This window comes from Fukomys damarensis, unplaced genomic scaffold, assembly GCF_012274545.1.
Source record: "Fukomys damarensis isolate Sample0158 unplaced genomic scaffold, DMR_v1.0_HiC HiC_scaffold_26, whole genome shotgun sequence".
NCBI lineage: Eukaryota > Metazoa > Chordata > Mammalia > Rodentia > Bathyergidae > Fukomys > Fukomys damarensis.
In genome coordinates this window covers 19,912,626-19,929,293 of record NW_022900938.1, presented here as the reverse complement: position 1 = coordinate 19,929,293, position 16,668 = coordinate 19,912,626, and the positions used below count along the sequence as shown (strand labels likewise).

The 16,668-nt window shown below is 31.8% G+C and overlaps 1 protein-coding gene across 2 annotated transcripts in view; it reads left to right on the top strand.

Moving 5' to 3' along the window:
* Mtx2 (metaxin 2) overlaps positions 1-15,497 on the top strand; it is a 55,592-nt gene extending 40,095 nt beyond the window's left edge. Inside the window, exons 4-10 of one of the 2 annotated variants that reach the window (XM_010607056.3) lie at positions 457-529; positions 5,076-5,152; positions 6,418-6,510; positions 7,020-7,058; positions 7,446-7,571; positions 8,900-8,976; positions 15,178-15,497. In XM_010607056.3, the coding sequence (XP_010605358.1) occupies positions 457-529; positions 5,076-5,152; positions 6,418-6,510; positions 7,020-7,058; positions 7,446-7,571; positions 8,900-8,976; positions 15,178-15,349 (657 nt within the window). In that variant the 3' untranslated portion in view covers positions 15,350-15,497. The remainder of the gene's footprint in view (positions 1-456; positions 530-5,075; positions 5,153-6,417; positions 6,511-7,019; positions 7,059-7,445; positions 7,572-8,899; positions 8,977-15,177) is intronic. The other variant, XM_010607057.3, reaches the window with a different exon arrangement.
* Positions 15,498-16,668: the final 1,171 nt, after the last annotated feature.

Sequence of the window (16,668 nt, the reverse complement as noted above, 5' to 3'; positions counted from 1 at the left end):
AAAAAATGAGAACCGAGACCTGGCATGTAAAGGTACAAGATCCCAGTAATTAACTGTACTGTCTACCTAGAATGTACCAATAAATTCAATTTTAAAAATATTAACTTGTTTAAACCTAAAAACAAAAAACCAGACTTTAGTTATGTATTGAAGAAAATTAAAGCAATGTGTATTATTCCTTATTTAGGCAAACTAATATAGTAAAATAAGTGTATAACTTAAAATTTTCCTTAAGTATATATAAATTCTTTGAGTTTCTTATTTACTAGTGTCTAAGTCATACTGTTTTTTAAAATAGTGAAATGATATTTTTGTTTATTTACTAAAAATTTGTTCATTTTTTTTTCTAACAGAGTATTACTGTATAAGCTAAGCTATTAAGTTTAGGAAAGAAAAAAATTCAGTCAAACATGAGTATGCTTACATTGGGCTTATTTTACTTATCTTTATTTACAGGCCTTTTTGCAGATGTGTAATCTGCCCATCAAAGTGGTTTGTAGGGCAAATGCAGAATATATGTCCCCATCTGGTAAGTATGTTCCAGAGTGATAACGTTACAGCGATCTCCTGGTTTGTATCTAAATGTTAAAAATGCTTGAGTTTTTTCTTTACTGTTTGAAAATTTTTTCTTTTTTTATTGAGTTTATTGGTACATTTTAGGTATACAGTACAGTTACAGTCATTATTGGGATCTTGTACCTTTACATGACAGGTCTTGGTTCTCATTTTTCCCCCTTGTCCCTGCCCTCCCTTCACCCCCTCCTTCTCTCCCCATTTACAAACATTTTATTTCCGTTTTTTATTTTCTCATATTTTTTTCTTTTCCCTTGTTACCTTTCCCCTACTCTTCCCACTTTTCCTACACCTTTAGCCTTTTGTTCCTATTTCACATTGTCAATTGTCTCATTAGGATCTTATGTACTATTACAGTTTTTCACACCAGAGAAACTATTCAGTATTTACACATGTGTGACTTACTTATTTCACTATGTATCTATTTTCCTATGAATGAATCTAATTTCTCATTCTTTATGGCTGAGTAGTATTCCATTTTATAGAAAAACCACATCTTTTTTATCCAGTTTCCATTTGATAGGCAAATGGGCTGTTTCCAAGCTTTAGCTATGACAAACTGTGCCACTAAATTTTTCCTTTTTTTAGTGCATGTTTATGTTACAGAATAATGTTTGTTCTGGGAAATTGGTACATGTAACATTATTTTGCTCATTTTCAATCCCTTTAAGCCTCTCTTCTTTCTTCCCCCTTGAATCCTTTTCTTATCTCTAAGCATATTTTCTAATTTCTTGTCATTGCTCCTTTATTGTATTAATTCATGTGTAATTCAGGTTTCTTATAAAGAGAAGCATGCCATATTTAAGTGAGTCTGGCTTATTTCATAGAATAATGGTTTTGAGTTCCGCCCATTTTCCTGCAAATGAAATGATTCCATTTTTCTTCATGGCTGAATGATATTCCATTGTATATATTCCCATTTGGCTGGGTATGTTTACTCCTTTAACTCTGGTAAGAAATCATTACTGGGGAATTATTTTAAATAGTAAATATTAAGGAAATCTGTGGTGTCAGAGATTTCCCTAGTCGTACTTAAATAGGAATTTACTCTTCAGAAAACAAATTTTAATATTAGTAATATTAGTAAATCCATCCATTAGCCAATGTACATCTTTCTCTAAATAACGTTCTCCCATAGTATAGGTGAAGAGATTTACCTTTTCATAAGATTTTAGTAATCATCGAAATGTTTGTGATTTTTAACTTTGTAAAATGTTTTAGGGCTGGTGATTTGGTGCAGTTATTCTGCTGCCTGCCTTACAAGCACAAGGGCCAGAGTTCGATCCCTGGTACCACCAAAAAAAAAAAAAAAAAAAAAAGTTTTAACAGATTTTGAGATACTGGTTAAATTTTTTTCATCTTTTTGGTATTTTTTAAATGATTAGTATTTGCTTTCTGTATGTCATATGCTAGTAGATTTAAGTACTGCTTTAAATATGATTCAAATAATTTTCTGTATAGAAATGTAGTGCTGCATAGCTGATGAATAAATGTTAAATAGGACTGGCCTAGAATACTTAAATGATGGCTTTTCTGGAGCAGTAATATTGTACAGAAACACTCCTTCATGAGTAAAACATCAAGTAAACCATCCAGTATAACTGGTTATTGTGTCTTACTGGCTTTTAAGATGTTTAACGACCTCTTTATTGTGATGTGCTAACTTAGGAAATACTTATGTTAAGCATGTTTTTCTGACCTTTAAATTCTTAAAGAGGATAATTGTCGAAAGGTATGAATTCTATGTATACATTTATGAGGTTTGTGATATATATTTAGAAAACTGTTTTGTTTTGTTTTGGCTCTTGAGATAGGATCTCACTATGTAGTTCAGGCTGGCCTTGAACTCACTATGTAGTCCAAACTGGACTAAAACTCAAAGTGATCCTCCTGCCTCAGCTTTCTGAGTACTGGGATTTTAGGCATGTGCCATCACACCATGCTAGAAAACATTTTTATAAAATTATTTTCTAGACTTTTATGTGTAAATATATGTAAAATTCTTGGAGGCCATTAACTCACTTTTGTGGTTATTTTATGCATAGGTTTTATAAACTTTACTGAATTCTGGTGAAATATATTGTTTTCAGTTCATTTTTTTCTTCTGTATAGTCATACAAAAAGAATTTATATATACATACAAAAAGATTAGTAATCTAATACTAAAGTTAAAATCTTTGGCAAATAAGAAGTCATATATTTCAATCCAGGCGTGGTAGCGTACGCCTATAATCCCAGCACTTGGGCGGCTGAGGCAGGAGGATCACTGTGAGTTCTAGACCAGCCTGGGCTACATAGTGAGTTCCAGGTCAGTCTCAACTACATAGTGAGACCCTGTCTCAAAAAACAAAAAACAAACAAACAAAAAAAGTCATATATTTATTTCATCTACCTGTTTCTTTAAGTTACAATACTGTCATTTAGGTGGGTATCTACTTTTTATATTCTCTGTGATAAACACAAATATTAATGAAACATGCAACACATTTATACATATATATACAGTATATTTTATTCATAAGAGGAGTCTCCTTAGTAGGAAATGGCATTTTCTCTTAATTTACTTAGATTTCATCTTATCTCAAGTTAATATTCCCTTTTATCATTTGATTTAGTGTGGTAAGTGACTTTTTTTTTTAATTGCTTGCTTAATCTTGTAAATTTTTTAAGGCAAAGAACATAGAACGGTCAGAAGACTGCTTGGCTAAGAGTTAAAGAATCTTTATTTCTGTGACTTTTTACATCTAACAGTATCCTTGCGAAATTTTTCCTTGTCTTGTTGAACATCAGTGACTGTAATGGGAGGTGGTCAGATTAGATGACATCCAAACTCCTTTCTGCAAATTTGCATGGCAACAAGTTCTTGCTTTCTTTACAAATAAAAGTTCTGAAACTTGAGTGTTCTGCCTAAAATAAGAAATGAAGCCAACTGCATTCTCTTATGGCCTTTGGTGGGTGCCTGAGAATAACTGTCTCACTGTGCTTTTACTCTGTATGTGTGGTAATAAGGATGTAACACTGACCCCACTTTAAGTCAAGCTCGTGACAAAAGCATTGTTCATTCTAATATGTTGCCTTGTTTTGTGTGTCTCTTTGTCTTTAGAGATGTGTGAAGTGATAATTGAGTATCCACACTGATTCCCTGCTTCAGAATCTATGATTGATATTTTTAAAGAAATAAAACTTTTTCCCCAAGAACCTAAAACCAGTTATTAAAGAGAATTATACCCCAAAATACCTTTTAGTCTAGGCACTAAAGTTTTTTTGTTGTTAAGTATTTTATCTCAGATGACCTATGGTCATTATGGAGGTATAGTGGTGACAGATTTTATTCCACTTAAGAAACAATATGGCCCAGTACTGACCCAGTGAAAAATTTCTTGTCTTTTTTTTTGTAAGACTTATAAAGCAGCAGAAGGAAGGATTGTACAACTGGTGACAGAGAAGTGTCTTCTAAAGACGTCCATTGAGTTGTGCTCAGAAGGCTGGCTGTCCTTTGTAATGCGTGCGCTCCTGCAGATGCAGATGAAGCTTTTGTTGGTGCTGTGCACCTCATCCATTACCCGGGGCAGACTGAGCCAGAGTGAAGTGAATCTATTGAAAGAGAGCAGGAAGAAGCCTGCTGTTAGTGTGAACTCTAGTTGAACTAGGTCTGACAGCAGGTGTCATACTTTAGCATTTGGAGTAGACTTTTGCTATTTTGAGACTATTTTCTTTTCATCTCTGATAAGATCATCAAGTATTAGTATTTGTTAACATTAACATTGCTAATTTGAGGATGTTCTTTTCATCTCTAGTAAGTTCATCAAGTATTCGTGTTTATTAAAATGAAAATTTAAATGAGACATATAAAGAAGCCAGTTTTTATAAGCATGCTATTTTTTTTCCTTCATGTGTCAGGAACATATTTTATATTATAACTGACAAACTAGCATACCTTCAAAGATTGATTATTCTTTTAATTCCTGATGTGTTGAGTCAAAGATACTTATTAATGCAGTTATGAGCATTCTGTTTGTAACGGACATCAAAGATTTAAAATTAGAAAATGTAAAAAGAAGTCTTCTTAGATGTAGTTTACAATGTAGATTGATTCATTGTACTGTACTTTGAAGAGAAATTCCAGTTAAATTTCTTTTAGTTTTACCAGAGGGCATGAAACAGTGTCCTAGCTTGGTTCACATAGTTTGCGTAGGGGGTTCCTACTGCTATATTGTGATTTTTAGTGTTAGCTCTGGAAAGAAAATACATTGTTGATATACCTAGAAATTGAATCCACCTATTCTTTTTCTTTTGTCATAAAGTTGATTAGTAATCAATGTTTAAAAGTTTATAGTGTGTTAAGTTTGTAGAGCTTAATATACACCTGACTATAATTTTGTAAAGTTACAGTTATATAAAATTTCTATTAATAAAGCATGCCTGAGTTTCTTGTTAATTCTATTAGCACAAACTTTAATTTACTGAAAGTGTTTTCACATATTTTTTGCCTCCCTCAACAGGTAAAGTACCATTTATTCATGTGGGAAATCAAGTTGTATCGGAACTTGGTCCAATAGTTCAGTTTGTTAAGGCCAAGGTAAAAAAAAGATATTAAATTTTTTTTATTACAATTGTTCTTTAATAAGCCATCTATCATTCTTTAACCTGCCTTAGCATTTACATTGATTGTAACCTGGTTTTCTAGAATCCTAATACAAACTACTAGAAAATATTTAAAATATAAGTTGGTACTTTTCTTAAAAGAAGTAAGTTGATCTTTATAATATGGTAATTTTCTAACTTGTACTAATGTGAAATTTTGGTCTTAAATGAAAATGTTTAGATTCTTATTAAGTGTTTAGTATACTTTCAAACAGAAGATAGAAATGTTTAGAAATTGAAAGTATTTATTTATTTGAATGACTTTAATTTTCATTAGTTGTCTAGATTTTAACAGATATCTGAAAACAACCTTCATTAACCCGTGGGGGAATATTTTCAAGATTTTTTTTGTATGTAGAAAGACATAGATCATATTGTGTATTATTTTGTAACTTACCTTATAAAATCACCAATATGCTTACAAAATTTTCCAGCTAGTGATAGACATGTAGATATACAGTACATCATTTTTTAAGTTGTGTGCTGTCCTATTTTATTGGATATATTATAATTTTATTTATTCAAACTTTTATTATTGGGCACTTAGGTTATGGCAAATTTTTTTGCTATTATGAGTGCCAAAATCAATTTTCTTCTACATAGCCCTTTGAATCTCATTAGGACAAATTCCTAACAGTGGTATTGGGATGTTGTTGGACAGTGGTGGCAAACTTCTGGCAATGGCTGCAGCAGGCTGTTTGTTATCATTGAAAACTCAAAAAGGTTCACCATCACTGTTGACGCAGGATATTCCTTTTAAAAATTTTACAGCAGATTATTAAGCTTGAACTAAAGATTATACAGTTTTACCTATCCACTCATTACTATAGTGTATTAAAATGTTGAAATTAGTCTTTTCTGTATACTCTCATTAACATTGTTTTTCAGTCTTTGACCCCTGTAGTCCTCTAGCATTTCTTTTGCTATTAAGCTTCAACTCTTAAAAAAGGGTTAACTGATTATTCTCTTTTATGCTTCTGTTAAATAATTGAAATATAACATTTATACAGACAAATACTATAAATATTTGACAGTGAAAGAATATTAAGATGCTTTTATATAAACTGATTTTGTTTTAGGAGGCATTTTGGAAATTAATCCTTTGGACACTTGCATATTATATTACTTGTTAGCTAGATAACTTAAAGTTTTTGTATATTTAATATGATGCTCTTTTACATTTTTTTAAATTCCCTTTAGGGCCATTGTCTTAGTGATGGGTTGGATGAGGTCCAAAAAGCAGAAATGAAAGCTTACATGGAATTAGTCAACAATATGTTGTTGACAGCAGAGGTATAGTATAAAGGGATTTGAAAATAAAATCCAATCTTTTATAATCTGTATCCTTACATAAAATATAATCTTTCTTGTGGGCTATGTTAAAGTTGTTGAGAAATGAGAAAATAATCTGATTCTGGGCAGAGATGGTTACCCAAATTTATTTGCTCATTATCTTGGAATAAGTTACCTGATATTTTTAGTTCTAGTTTTTCTGTTTGTAAGAATGGATGTTGCCAACTCATTGTTTTGTTTTGGTCTTTTGAAATTTACTTAAATTCTGTAAGTTTTCTGTGAAATTTCTGTAAAATAACTTCTATAATATTTAGAAATTCATTGTGTAGATGAGTACAAAGTACTACCACTGAATTTAATAATTCTGTGCAGCAGCATTAGCTAAGAAAAAAGCCCCTTGTGTGTGTAACTTACAAAGTTGGCTTATAAAAAATTACTGTGGCAAGAAAGAACTTTATCCTTTTTCTCATTGGTATTGAAAGTTTCAGTGACTGTTCCTTTGTTCCCAGTTATATCTTCAGTGGTGTGATGAAGCTACAGTAGGGGAGGTGAGTGGTTCTGTGGCATTTATCTTAATTAAAATTTAATGAGAAAACACTTTTGCTCAGAATTGCAAGTCCCTGCTCATAAATGAAACATTGTGGTTTATACCATTAGTGATATAGTTTTTCACTTACTTTAATTTTGCTTGCACATACATTTTAGGGAAGCTATGTGTCATTGTTTGATATAACTGGTTGTAAAGTACATAAGAGTTTATATATTTTTAAAGAGAATGGTTTAAAATTTTAATTTTTTACATTACAATCTTTATTTTCCTTTTAGATTGCTCTGTTTATATTCTCTGAAAATGTATTTCTTGTAGAGTTCTACTTGTAAAATTAGGCATTATTTTTAGAAAGGATCACAGTTCTAATAAAATCTTTCTGCTTTAGATCACTCATGCTAGGTATGGCTCTCCTTACCCTTGGCCTCTGAATCATATTTTGGCCTATCAGAAACAGTGGGAAATCAAACGGAAGATGAAAGCTATTGGATGGGGAAACAAGACTCTGGACCAGGTCAGTTCAAATTGAAATTGACAAAGCCCTCAACTTTTATGCGTTATAAATGGTACTCCTTTAAAAATAATTCAAACAAAACTAGCAAAGCATTTGCTAGCCTTTTCTTTTTTATGAAATTTATTATTTTTTATATAGGTTACACATACTTACTATCAAATAAATTATACAGTGTAGAACATTGCCAGATTTTTTTCTGAATCCTACCACCTCAAAATCACCACCCTTAAGTATCTGAAGAACATTCTAGATATCTCTTAAATGGGATCATATTATGCCTGCTACTCTGTAACCTGATATTTTCCCATTGAACAATACATTTTGGGCATCTTTTATATCAGTAAGTATAGATCTGCAGCATCAGAGTTTTAAAAAAACCTTATTAAATACATTACTCAGTGTATCTGTTTTTCTTTGGTCATTAAGGTCATGAATTTGAGCATCATTAAGCTAATTAATGTGTTTTTGTCAAAGCTACCTCTAATCTGAGCAGCAGTCTCACTGATGTGTGCCAAAGTAGGATTAAGTAAATGAATAGGGGTGGTGTGAATAAAATCCTCAGATGCTCTGACTCATGGGGGTTCAGCAGGCATATTTTTAAAGATATGTAAAATTAGGCTGGGGATTTAGCTCATTGGTTCCGGTGCCTGCCTTACAAGCACAAGGACCTGAGTTCGATCCCCGGTACCCAAAAAAATAAAAAAAAAACAAGATATGTAAAATTATTTGACAATATGGATCCAGGAAAATGGTTTTTAGGGAATAATTTTGAGTAGAAAAAATTCTTTTTTGATAGTAATTCTTATAGAAACTTTGTATTTAAAGGAAATTTACCAGAATTTTCTTCCTATATTTTGTTTTATTTTATTTTATTTTTCTCATTGAGTTTATTGGTACATTTTAGGTATACAGCACAGTTACATTCATTATTGGAATCTTGTACCTTTACATGACAGGTCTTGGTTCTCATTTTTTCCCCTTGTCCCTGCCACCCTTCACCCCCTCTTCCCCTCCCCATTTATGAACACTTCATTTCCATTTTTTAATGTTCTCATTTTTTTCTTTTCCCTTATTACCTTTCCCCTACCCTTCCCACTTTCCCTACACCTTTAGCCCTTTTCTTCCTATTTCATATGGTCAATTATATCATTACGACCTTATGTACTATTATAGTTTTTCATACCACTATATTTTAAAAATGATGTATAATCTCATTTATAAAAAATTAACCTAAATTTATATATTTGTTATATACAAGTTAAGTTTGAGGTGCTTTTTATTGTCTTCCAATTGAAGTCCTTTTCTTTGGGGTCCATTCCTTATCCTAGGTCTTAGAAGATGTTGACCAGTGCTGTCAAGCTCTTTCTCAAAGACTGGGAACACAACCATATTTCTTCAATAAGCAGTAAGGCATTTTATTATTACTATTTAGTTTCTTTTCTGTATTGCTAGATTTCAAATTTCCTTTATCATAGGATTGCTTTTCCAGGAAATATTTTTAAAAAGAGTTATTAATTTCTATATTCATAAAACATTTATGTAGCACCTTTAGGTTGTCAGGCATAGTGCTAGGCTCTGGGGAACTAAAATTTCTAAAATGCAACCCTTGTTGTCAAGACATGTTCTTAAAGGTGGTTGTGTACGTCAGTTGTCATTATATAATATGATAAAAGTTCTAATAGAGATAGTTCAAGGTACTATATATAGAACTTCAAAATCTTAAAATTCTAAACTTTTAAAGTATGACAGAAATGTGAAGATGCTCTTAATGCAGCCATTGTCTGTGGGATGATTCCTGGAAAAGTCCGTAAAATTAAACAATAAAGAATATTGGATGGGGGCAGGGATTTAGCTCAGTGGTTCCGCTGTCTGCCTTGAAAGTGCAAGGACCCATGTTTGACCCTAGGTACCCCCCCAAAAAAAGGAATGTTGGATGGATAGCCACTATTTAAACCTACGTATCTTTTAAAAGTTATAAAAGCATTTATAAAGCATGAAAATTAATATAAAGGCTATATAGGTTAGATGTATGTATGTGTGTATATATATAAAGAGTAATTCATGTTTTGCTGATAGTGGTTTTCAATTTTGAAAAAAATTGCTAATACAAAGAATGAATTTTCCTTTATTAAAAATATTGTAATTTTAATATGTCAAAAGCAGCTACCTATTCTGTGATCCAGTATAAGATAGTTTAAAATAGCATGTTAATTTCAGTAGTTTGTTTAGGAAGTCTAACTTTTACCTGAATTTTTAGTAATATATTTCTTGGTTTTTAGATTGGTGATTTTGAAAAGGCTTTATTTTTTATTGTTTTTAAACTTTCAGAGGCATTCATCTATAGTCATGTCAAGTATTTTTTGATAAACATTAATTGTAGTAAAATGACTATGACAACAGTTTGGAAATATTTAAACTATATTATTTTGTAACATAAGTAATGCATATTATATATTATTGATATCAAGATAAATTTAAGACCTGCTGATCTCTGAAACAGGAAGGTTATAGAGTAGGGAAATACTAGTAGGTAAAGCTTCATTAGTGATGTTCCAATTTCTGTTATTTGGTCCCTAGCACAAGGAAATGTGGCCGCATGTTAGTATCATGTGGTTCCTTTTCTTTCTGATACATTCTTAGGAATTCAAAAGCTTAGAAGGGATATATTTTATTGTTTGAAATGGTTTCACTAGTGAGTGAATTTTGTTATGTGTGCTGTCCTTAGGGAAGGCCAAGAGAGTAGATATAACTTACTTTTTTCCTCTGGTAAATTCATTATCTTAAGGTTAGTAACCAGAGATAATTAGGCTTATGATTGAGAGGAAATAACAAGGTACTTTTTTCCTTCATAGTTACAATTGTACTTAGACTTACGATAAGAAATTCAAATTTAGGACAGTTGTAAAACCAAAACCTTGCATTTGAAGAATTATTTAGTAGATAATAAAATGTAGCTATTTAAGATAATTTTACCTTAATTGGATAATTTTATCTTAATCTATCCTATAATTATAGATTGAAGAATAGAATATATTCAATTTTTAAATTCACTCATTTGTTTAAACAATATTAAAATACAAACAAACCACAATTAGGACAATTAGGAAGAAGCAACTTGTATTTTCACTTTTATTGTGGCAAAATTATTCTTATTCTTTTATCTGTAGCAGGAGTCATTTCTTTGTAAGATGCTATCTTTTGTAATGTGCTACCCTAAGTTAATGTATAAAGATTAGACTCCACGTTGGAGGCCTTGAATTCTACTCTTGGTCCTATGATATACTGAACTCAGATAAAGTTCTTTAATTACCCACATGTTCTCTTTTTACCCTTTAAAATTAGCATCAACTTTTGTCTGTTTTACCTGCTGGGATGTTGAGTCTTGAAAGAAACTAAATGGGCTTTACTTAATGAAAAAATGGAAAAATGATTGTTAAGAGGGATTTACAGCCAAAATAGTGATTAGGAAAAGAGGATAAAGAAGCAAGGGACTTGACTGACAAATTTAAGTGACAATGTTGAAGACCAGTGATTTGTATATGCAGAGGATAGATATGTGGATTATTTGTAGTAGGTTAAAAAGATGACAAGTTAGTAATACATTAAGAAAGAAAAAGAGGAAACACCCAGACAAAATTAATGTTTTTGAACTAGATAATATTATAAAGGATATCAGAGAGAAAGAAATATGAAATAATAATGAATAAACAAAGCAAAAAAGATGAGTGCCAGAAAAATTTAAAGTGGGAAATATTGGAAAATATTCATGTTTTACAGTACTGTTTTTACTTTGGTATTTAAATGAAAGAGTAGATAACCAACAGAAATGCGGAAAATGATAATGCAAGATAAAGCAACAAATTTCTCAGGACTTAAAAAATGTATTTATCATCCTGGAGTATTTTTCTAATAAAAATTCTACAAAGATAAATGTGACAATGTATTTGAAATATCTTAGAGCTCTGGGGAGAGTTGCTGTCTATATCCAAATTGTAATCTACCAACTATTTTGTAAGTATAGGAAAGGAAAGTTACATTTTCTCTTCACTTAGTAGAGCAAGGTAATTAAAATAGGAGGTACATAAATATCTTGGCTCAATAGAACAGTTCAGTAGAAAGAGTGGATAAAGTATATTTTTTGGGGGGGTCTTTGTCTTTTAGATGAGCTGCAGCTATTTTAAAAGTCAATTTTTTTTTTTTTTTTGGTACCAGGGGTTGAACTTGGGACCTTGTACTTGGCTAGGCAGGCGGCAGAACCACTGAGCTAAATCCCCTGGCCTTTAAAAGTCAATTTTAAAAAGTTTGTTCAGATATAATTTACATATAGTAAAATTGGCACTTTATGAGTATAATTCTATGAACTTTAACAATGACACACAGTCATGTAACCACCATAAGTGTACCTTTTAAAAAGAAGTAATTGTAGAATTGGTAATTTCTGTATGTCAGTTAAGATAAAGAGTTGCTAGAATTTATAAGGATTATAAGAAATATGCTTTAAAAATCGTATGTACACTGGTTCATTGTATTGAATTCTTTTTTTTTTTTTTTTTTTTTTTTTTTTTTTTTGGTACTGACAATCGAACTCAGGACCTTGTGCTCGTGAGTCAGGCGCAGTGCCACAGAGCTAAATCCCTGGCTCTCTGTTATTTCTTTGTCATAGACATTCTAAAGTGATTTGACACAGAGTTGCTATCTTTGTATAAAATCAGTTCAGTTTTTGTATGTTCACACCCATATATAACTCAGCACTTTCAGAGTGATGTGGGTGTATGTTTGCATCAGTTCGTGTTTTGACCACGTCATGGGAACTTCTGAACCACCAATTTGAGCACACATTCATACTTGAATTCAGTCACAGCCTTCGTTAGCTGATAAATGCCCAGCTACACTGCTGGAAGTTGCACTGGGGCAATCTGTTTACTATTTTTAGCCTCTCCTTTGAGAAGCAAAGTGTAATTGGCACTGAACAAGAATTAGAAAATTCTCATTTCTTTTATTTCATTTTTGCACTAGGGATTGCACTGAGCTACATCCCCACCCCAACCCTTTCATTTTTATTTTATTTTATTTGAGACAGGCCTTTGTGAAGTTTGGGCTAATTGCCCAAACTGTTCTTGAACTTGTGTTCCTCCTGCCTCAGCCTCCCAGAGGCTGTCCACACCTGGCTGAGATTTGATGTACTGTACCTTTTAAAGAAGACTATTTAAGGATGTTGAAGAATTAGTGTTCATATTATTTTCACAAAGTGCCTCAACTCTGCATTTATTTTCTCTACATCTTTGATTCTTTGCAGGGATCTGTTTATTTTTTATTATTCATCTGTGATGAAAGATTATGGTATTATTGAGTCCAAAGACGCTTATGATTTTTAAAATGATCCTATTGACTACTCTCTTAAACATGGTCATAGATTGTACATCTTACTTTAATGAATACTTTATGAATGTGTCAAAAGAGGGAAGGCTTTGAAAGAATGTAAGTAATTACTACTGAAAAAAATAAAATATCCTATACTCCATAGGCAGGATGCTTTCCTTTCTATAACATTCGTTTTTTTTTAGAAGATGCTATTTCAGATCCCTAGATCCTGTGCTAAGAACTGGGGATATAAGATATATGTAATGTTGTTTTTTAAAGAATCTGGAGTGTAGTGAGAAACAGTTAAATAAACCAGTTATAGTGTGCAGTGAGAACTGCTTCACCTTACTGAATTCAGTCCAATATTGAGAACCTACCTGGTGCCAGGCATTGTTCTCGGCGTTGGGAATACAGCAGGAAAAAAGTAGACACTATCCTTTTTGTCACAGAACCTATATTCTGGTAAAGGAGATGATTAATAAACAATAAATATTAGATAACTACTAAATGCTACCTGGAAAATTAAAACAGGATCACATGAGATAGTAAGTGACTGTGTGCCCGCGGTATTTTGAATGGTCAGGTGAAGATTTGAAATATGAAATTTGAGTGTTATTCTGAAAAATAGGAGCCTGTAATATGAAGTTAAGTGAGAGGGCCCTAAGATTGGTTCAGAGTTTGTTACGCCCGAATGAGAAAAGCTGGGCCAGTTTTGGTTACTTGTTGAGAATGGTCAGTAAGGCAAGAGGTAGGCAGGAGCCAGATTATCAAGATCCTGTATGCTTGGGGTAGGGAGTTTGGTATTAGCGAACCATTGGAATACTTAATGGTTGTAGTGGTATAATATAGTAACATTGAAAGAAAACAAGAGGCGATTTGGTTGCTCTGTGGAGAATGCATGGAGCAGGAAGTCACATTAGGTGTCTAGGTGGAGATAATAGTAGCTTAGACTAGGAGATAATAATGGGGAGGTAAATGAGTGATGGCACAGAGAACAAATTTTGGAAGTAGTATCTCACCAGGCTTGCCAAAGGATATGGTAAGTGAGGGGACTCAGGCAACTCCATGAGATCATATATCAGTAATGATCCAGGTCACATAGCTAGTAAATGGCAGAATTGGGATTCAGATTTATACATGCCTACCCTTGGAATCTATTCTGCCAAGCCACATTACTGCAACGTATTCAATTAATTGATGAATTGTTTATTCATTTAGTAGTAAACATAGGGCTACTGTGAGCATAGGGCAACTACTGAGCTACATCCCCAGCCATTGCAACATACTTTTATATTTAGGAGAGCTAGTGCATGTACTCTTAAAAAGTTACCATACAGGACTACAGTAATAATGAATTCCTAATTATTGTGTTATTTTCTCCTTTTGGTAATGTTACATTAGTAATTATTTTAATGTAATGTAGATCAGTGATGGTCCCATATCATTACTTCTGGGGTAAATTAAATTTTGTTGTAATATATCATTAAAGAAAAAAAACCTAAAAATTTATATTGAGGCTATCTTTATGATTGTTTCCTGAAAAAAATCTATGTTTCTTTGAAAATGGTTTGGTTATATCATGCTGTGGATACATGATTAGGTAATTGTTTATCATTATATTTTGGCCTAGCACCATAGTGAAATCTTCTGTCAGAATTCCTTGACAGCATTTTTTAATAACTCTGTTAAAACATTTTCATAAATTATGTTGTGGGTATTTCTTTTTTTGTCACTGTCTTAGAGTATCTTTCTTGTTTTTGTAGCTCTAGCATCTGGCAGCTTTAGGCACGTTGACGATCTACTGTATTTTTTGGTGACTAAAATAATAAAATATAATTTGTATTATGCCTGTATATTTTAAAAGCCATACATTTAAGTAATAATATTACTTCAAAAAGTCACTGCTTGTAATGCCAGTAGTTTGGGAGGCTAAGGTGGAAAATCGAACTCTGTCTTAAAAAATAAGAAGAGGTCTGGGATGTAGCTCAGTCTGAAGGCCTCGTACTCTCTCTTCAATGCCATAAAACAAACAAGCATGTGAAAAACTTAGCAAATCTTAGGTTAGCTTTTTTCATGTTTTATAACAGAAATTCTAAGTTAAAAATGGAATAAATTTTATTAAGCTGTGGTAGGACTTCTTTTGTGATTTAAAAAAAAATTGAATACAATATTTTAAAAACAGTATATTACCTGCCATAAAAGATAATTGTCCCTCACATTACTCTTATTTTTACTTTTGTTTTAGGCCTACTGAACTTGATGCATTGGTATTTGGCCATCTCTACACCATTCTCACCACACAGTTGACTAATGATGAACTTTCTGAGAAGGTGAAAAACTATAGCAACCTCCTTGCTTTCTGTAGAAGAATTGAACAGCACTATTTTGAAGAGCGTGGTAAAGGCAGGTTATCTTAGAGTTGTATGTTAATTTGGCTATTTTTTTTTAATTAACTTTTGAAATATGTGTTACTTGAATGTTAGATATTGGTATCAAAATATAAAACCAAAAACACTGTTTTTTGAAACCTCAACACAAAGTATATAATGTATTCTGTTCATGTTCTTTATACTGTTATTTGTGTATACTTTATTTCATTTGATATATTGTACTCTATATCTTGAAATTTTTGTTTCTTTATAAACCTATAAAAATAAAGCTTGAACCAACTGCATAGTTGTTATATTTACTTTCTTTTGCTCTTCTTGATAGCTACTCACCACCCACTTTATACATATAGAATAAACAATGTCTTTTCTAAGGCAAGTAACTTGTATTACATTCTCTAAGATTGCTTTGCTGGCTACATTTTAAAACTGACCATGAGAAAATATTTTTAACAAATGGGCACTTAGAAAATATGGATAATTAAGCAAGACAGGTATTGGGTGGCATATTTTGTATGTCTTAAATTGGTTAATGATTGTTGTTTAGGTCTTCTGTATTTTTACTGATATTCTTCCTCCTGCTCTTCATTTCTAAGACAGGAATATTGAAGTTTGGTTTTTTTTCTTGTAACTTTTATGAATTATTTTGATCTCTTGTTAGGTATATACATTTAGGAATGTAATTTTTTCTCAGATAATTTATCCCTTTATTGATATGTACTGTCCTTTATCCCTGATAATTCTTGTTCAAAAGTTACTTATCTGATTTTAATTTAGTTATTCTAGTTGATTTAATTGTGTTTTAATATAGCCCCCAATTAGACTATTTATCCAGTTGCCATATACACACAGGATTGTTTCTGGTTATCCTATTATATTGGCAGTTTTAGTTTGTGTCAAACTCAAATTATCATCAGTCCTGTATTTTATATCAGGTTTTGATATCTGATAAATCCCCCATCTTCTTATTTTCCTCTAGGAATTGAAGTTGTGGCATTGTACTTCCATGTAAAAAGTTAGAATCCATATGATTTTGGATAGTTTTATTGCTGTGTTCTCACATTCATCTGTTTTTTTCTTGGGCAGTATCTTATCTGCCACTGATTCCTTTTGTACCTACAATTATAATGTCTTTGTGTCAGCTCTGGGTTGTATTTTTTTCTTTAACATTTGAGTCAGTTCTGGCTTTATTTATTCTGACTGAACTTTCTTATTGCATTTTTCTGCTTCTTTGCATACCTGGCAATTTTTAAGATGCTAAATAGGATTTTTTTTTCTTTTGAATGGCTGGATATTTTTCTAATCTTTGAATATTCTTGAGCTTTCTTTGGGGATACAGTTCAATTTCT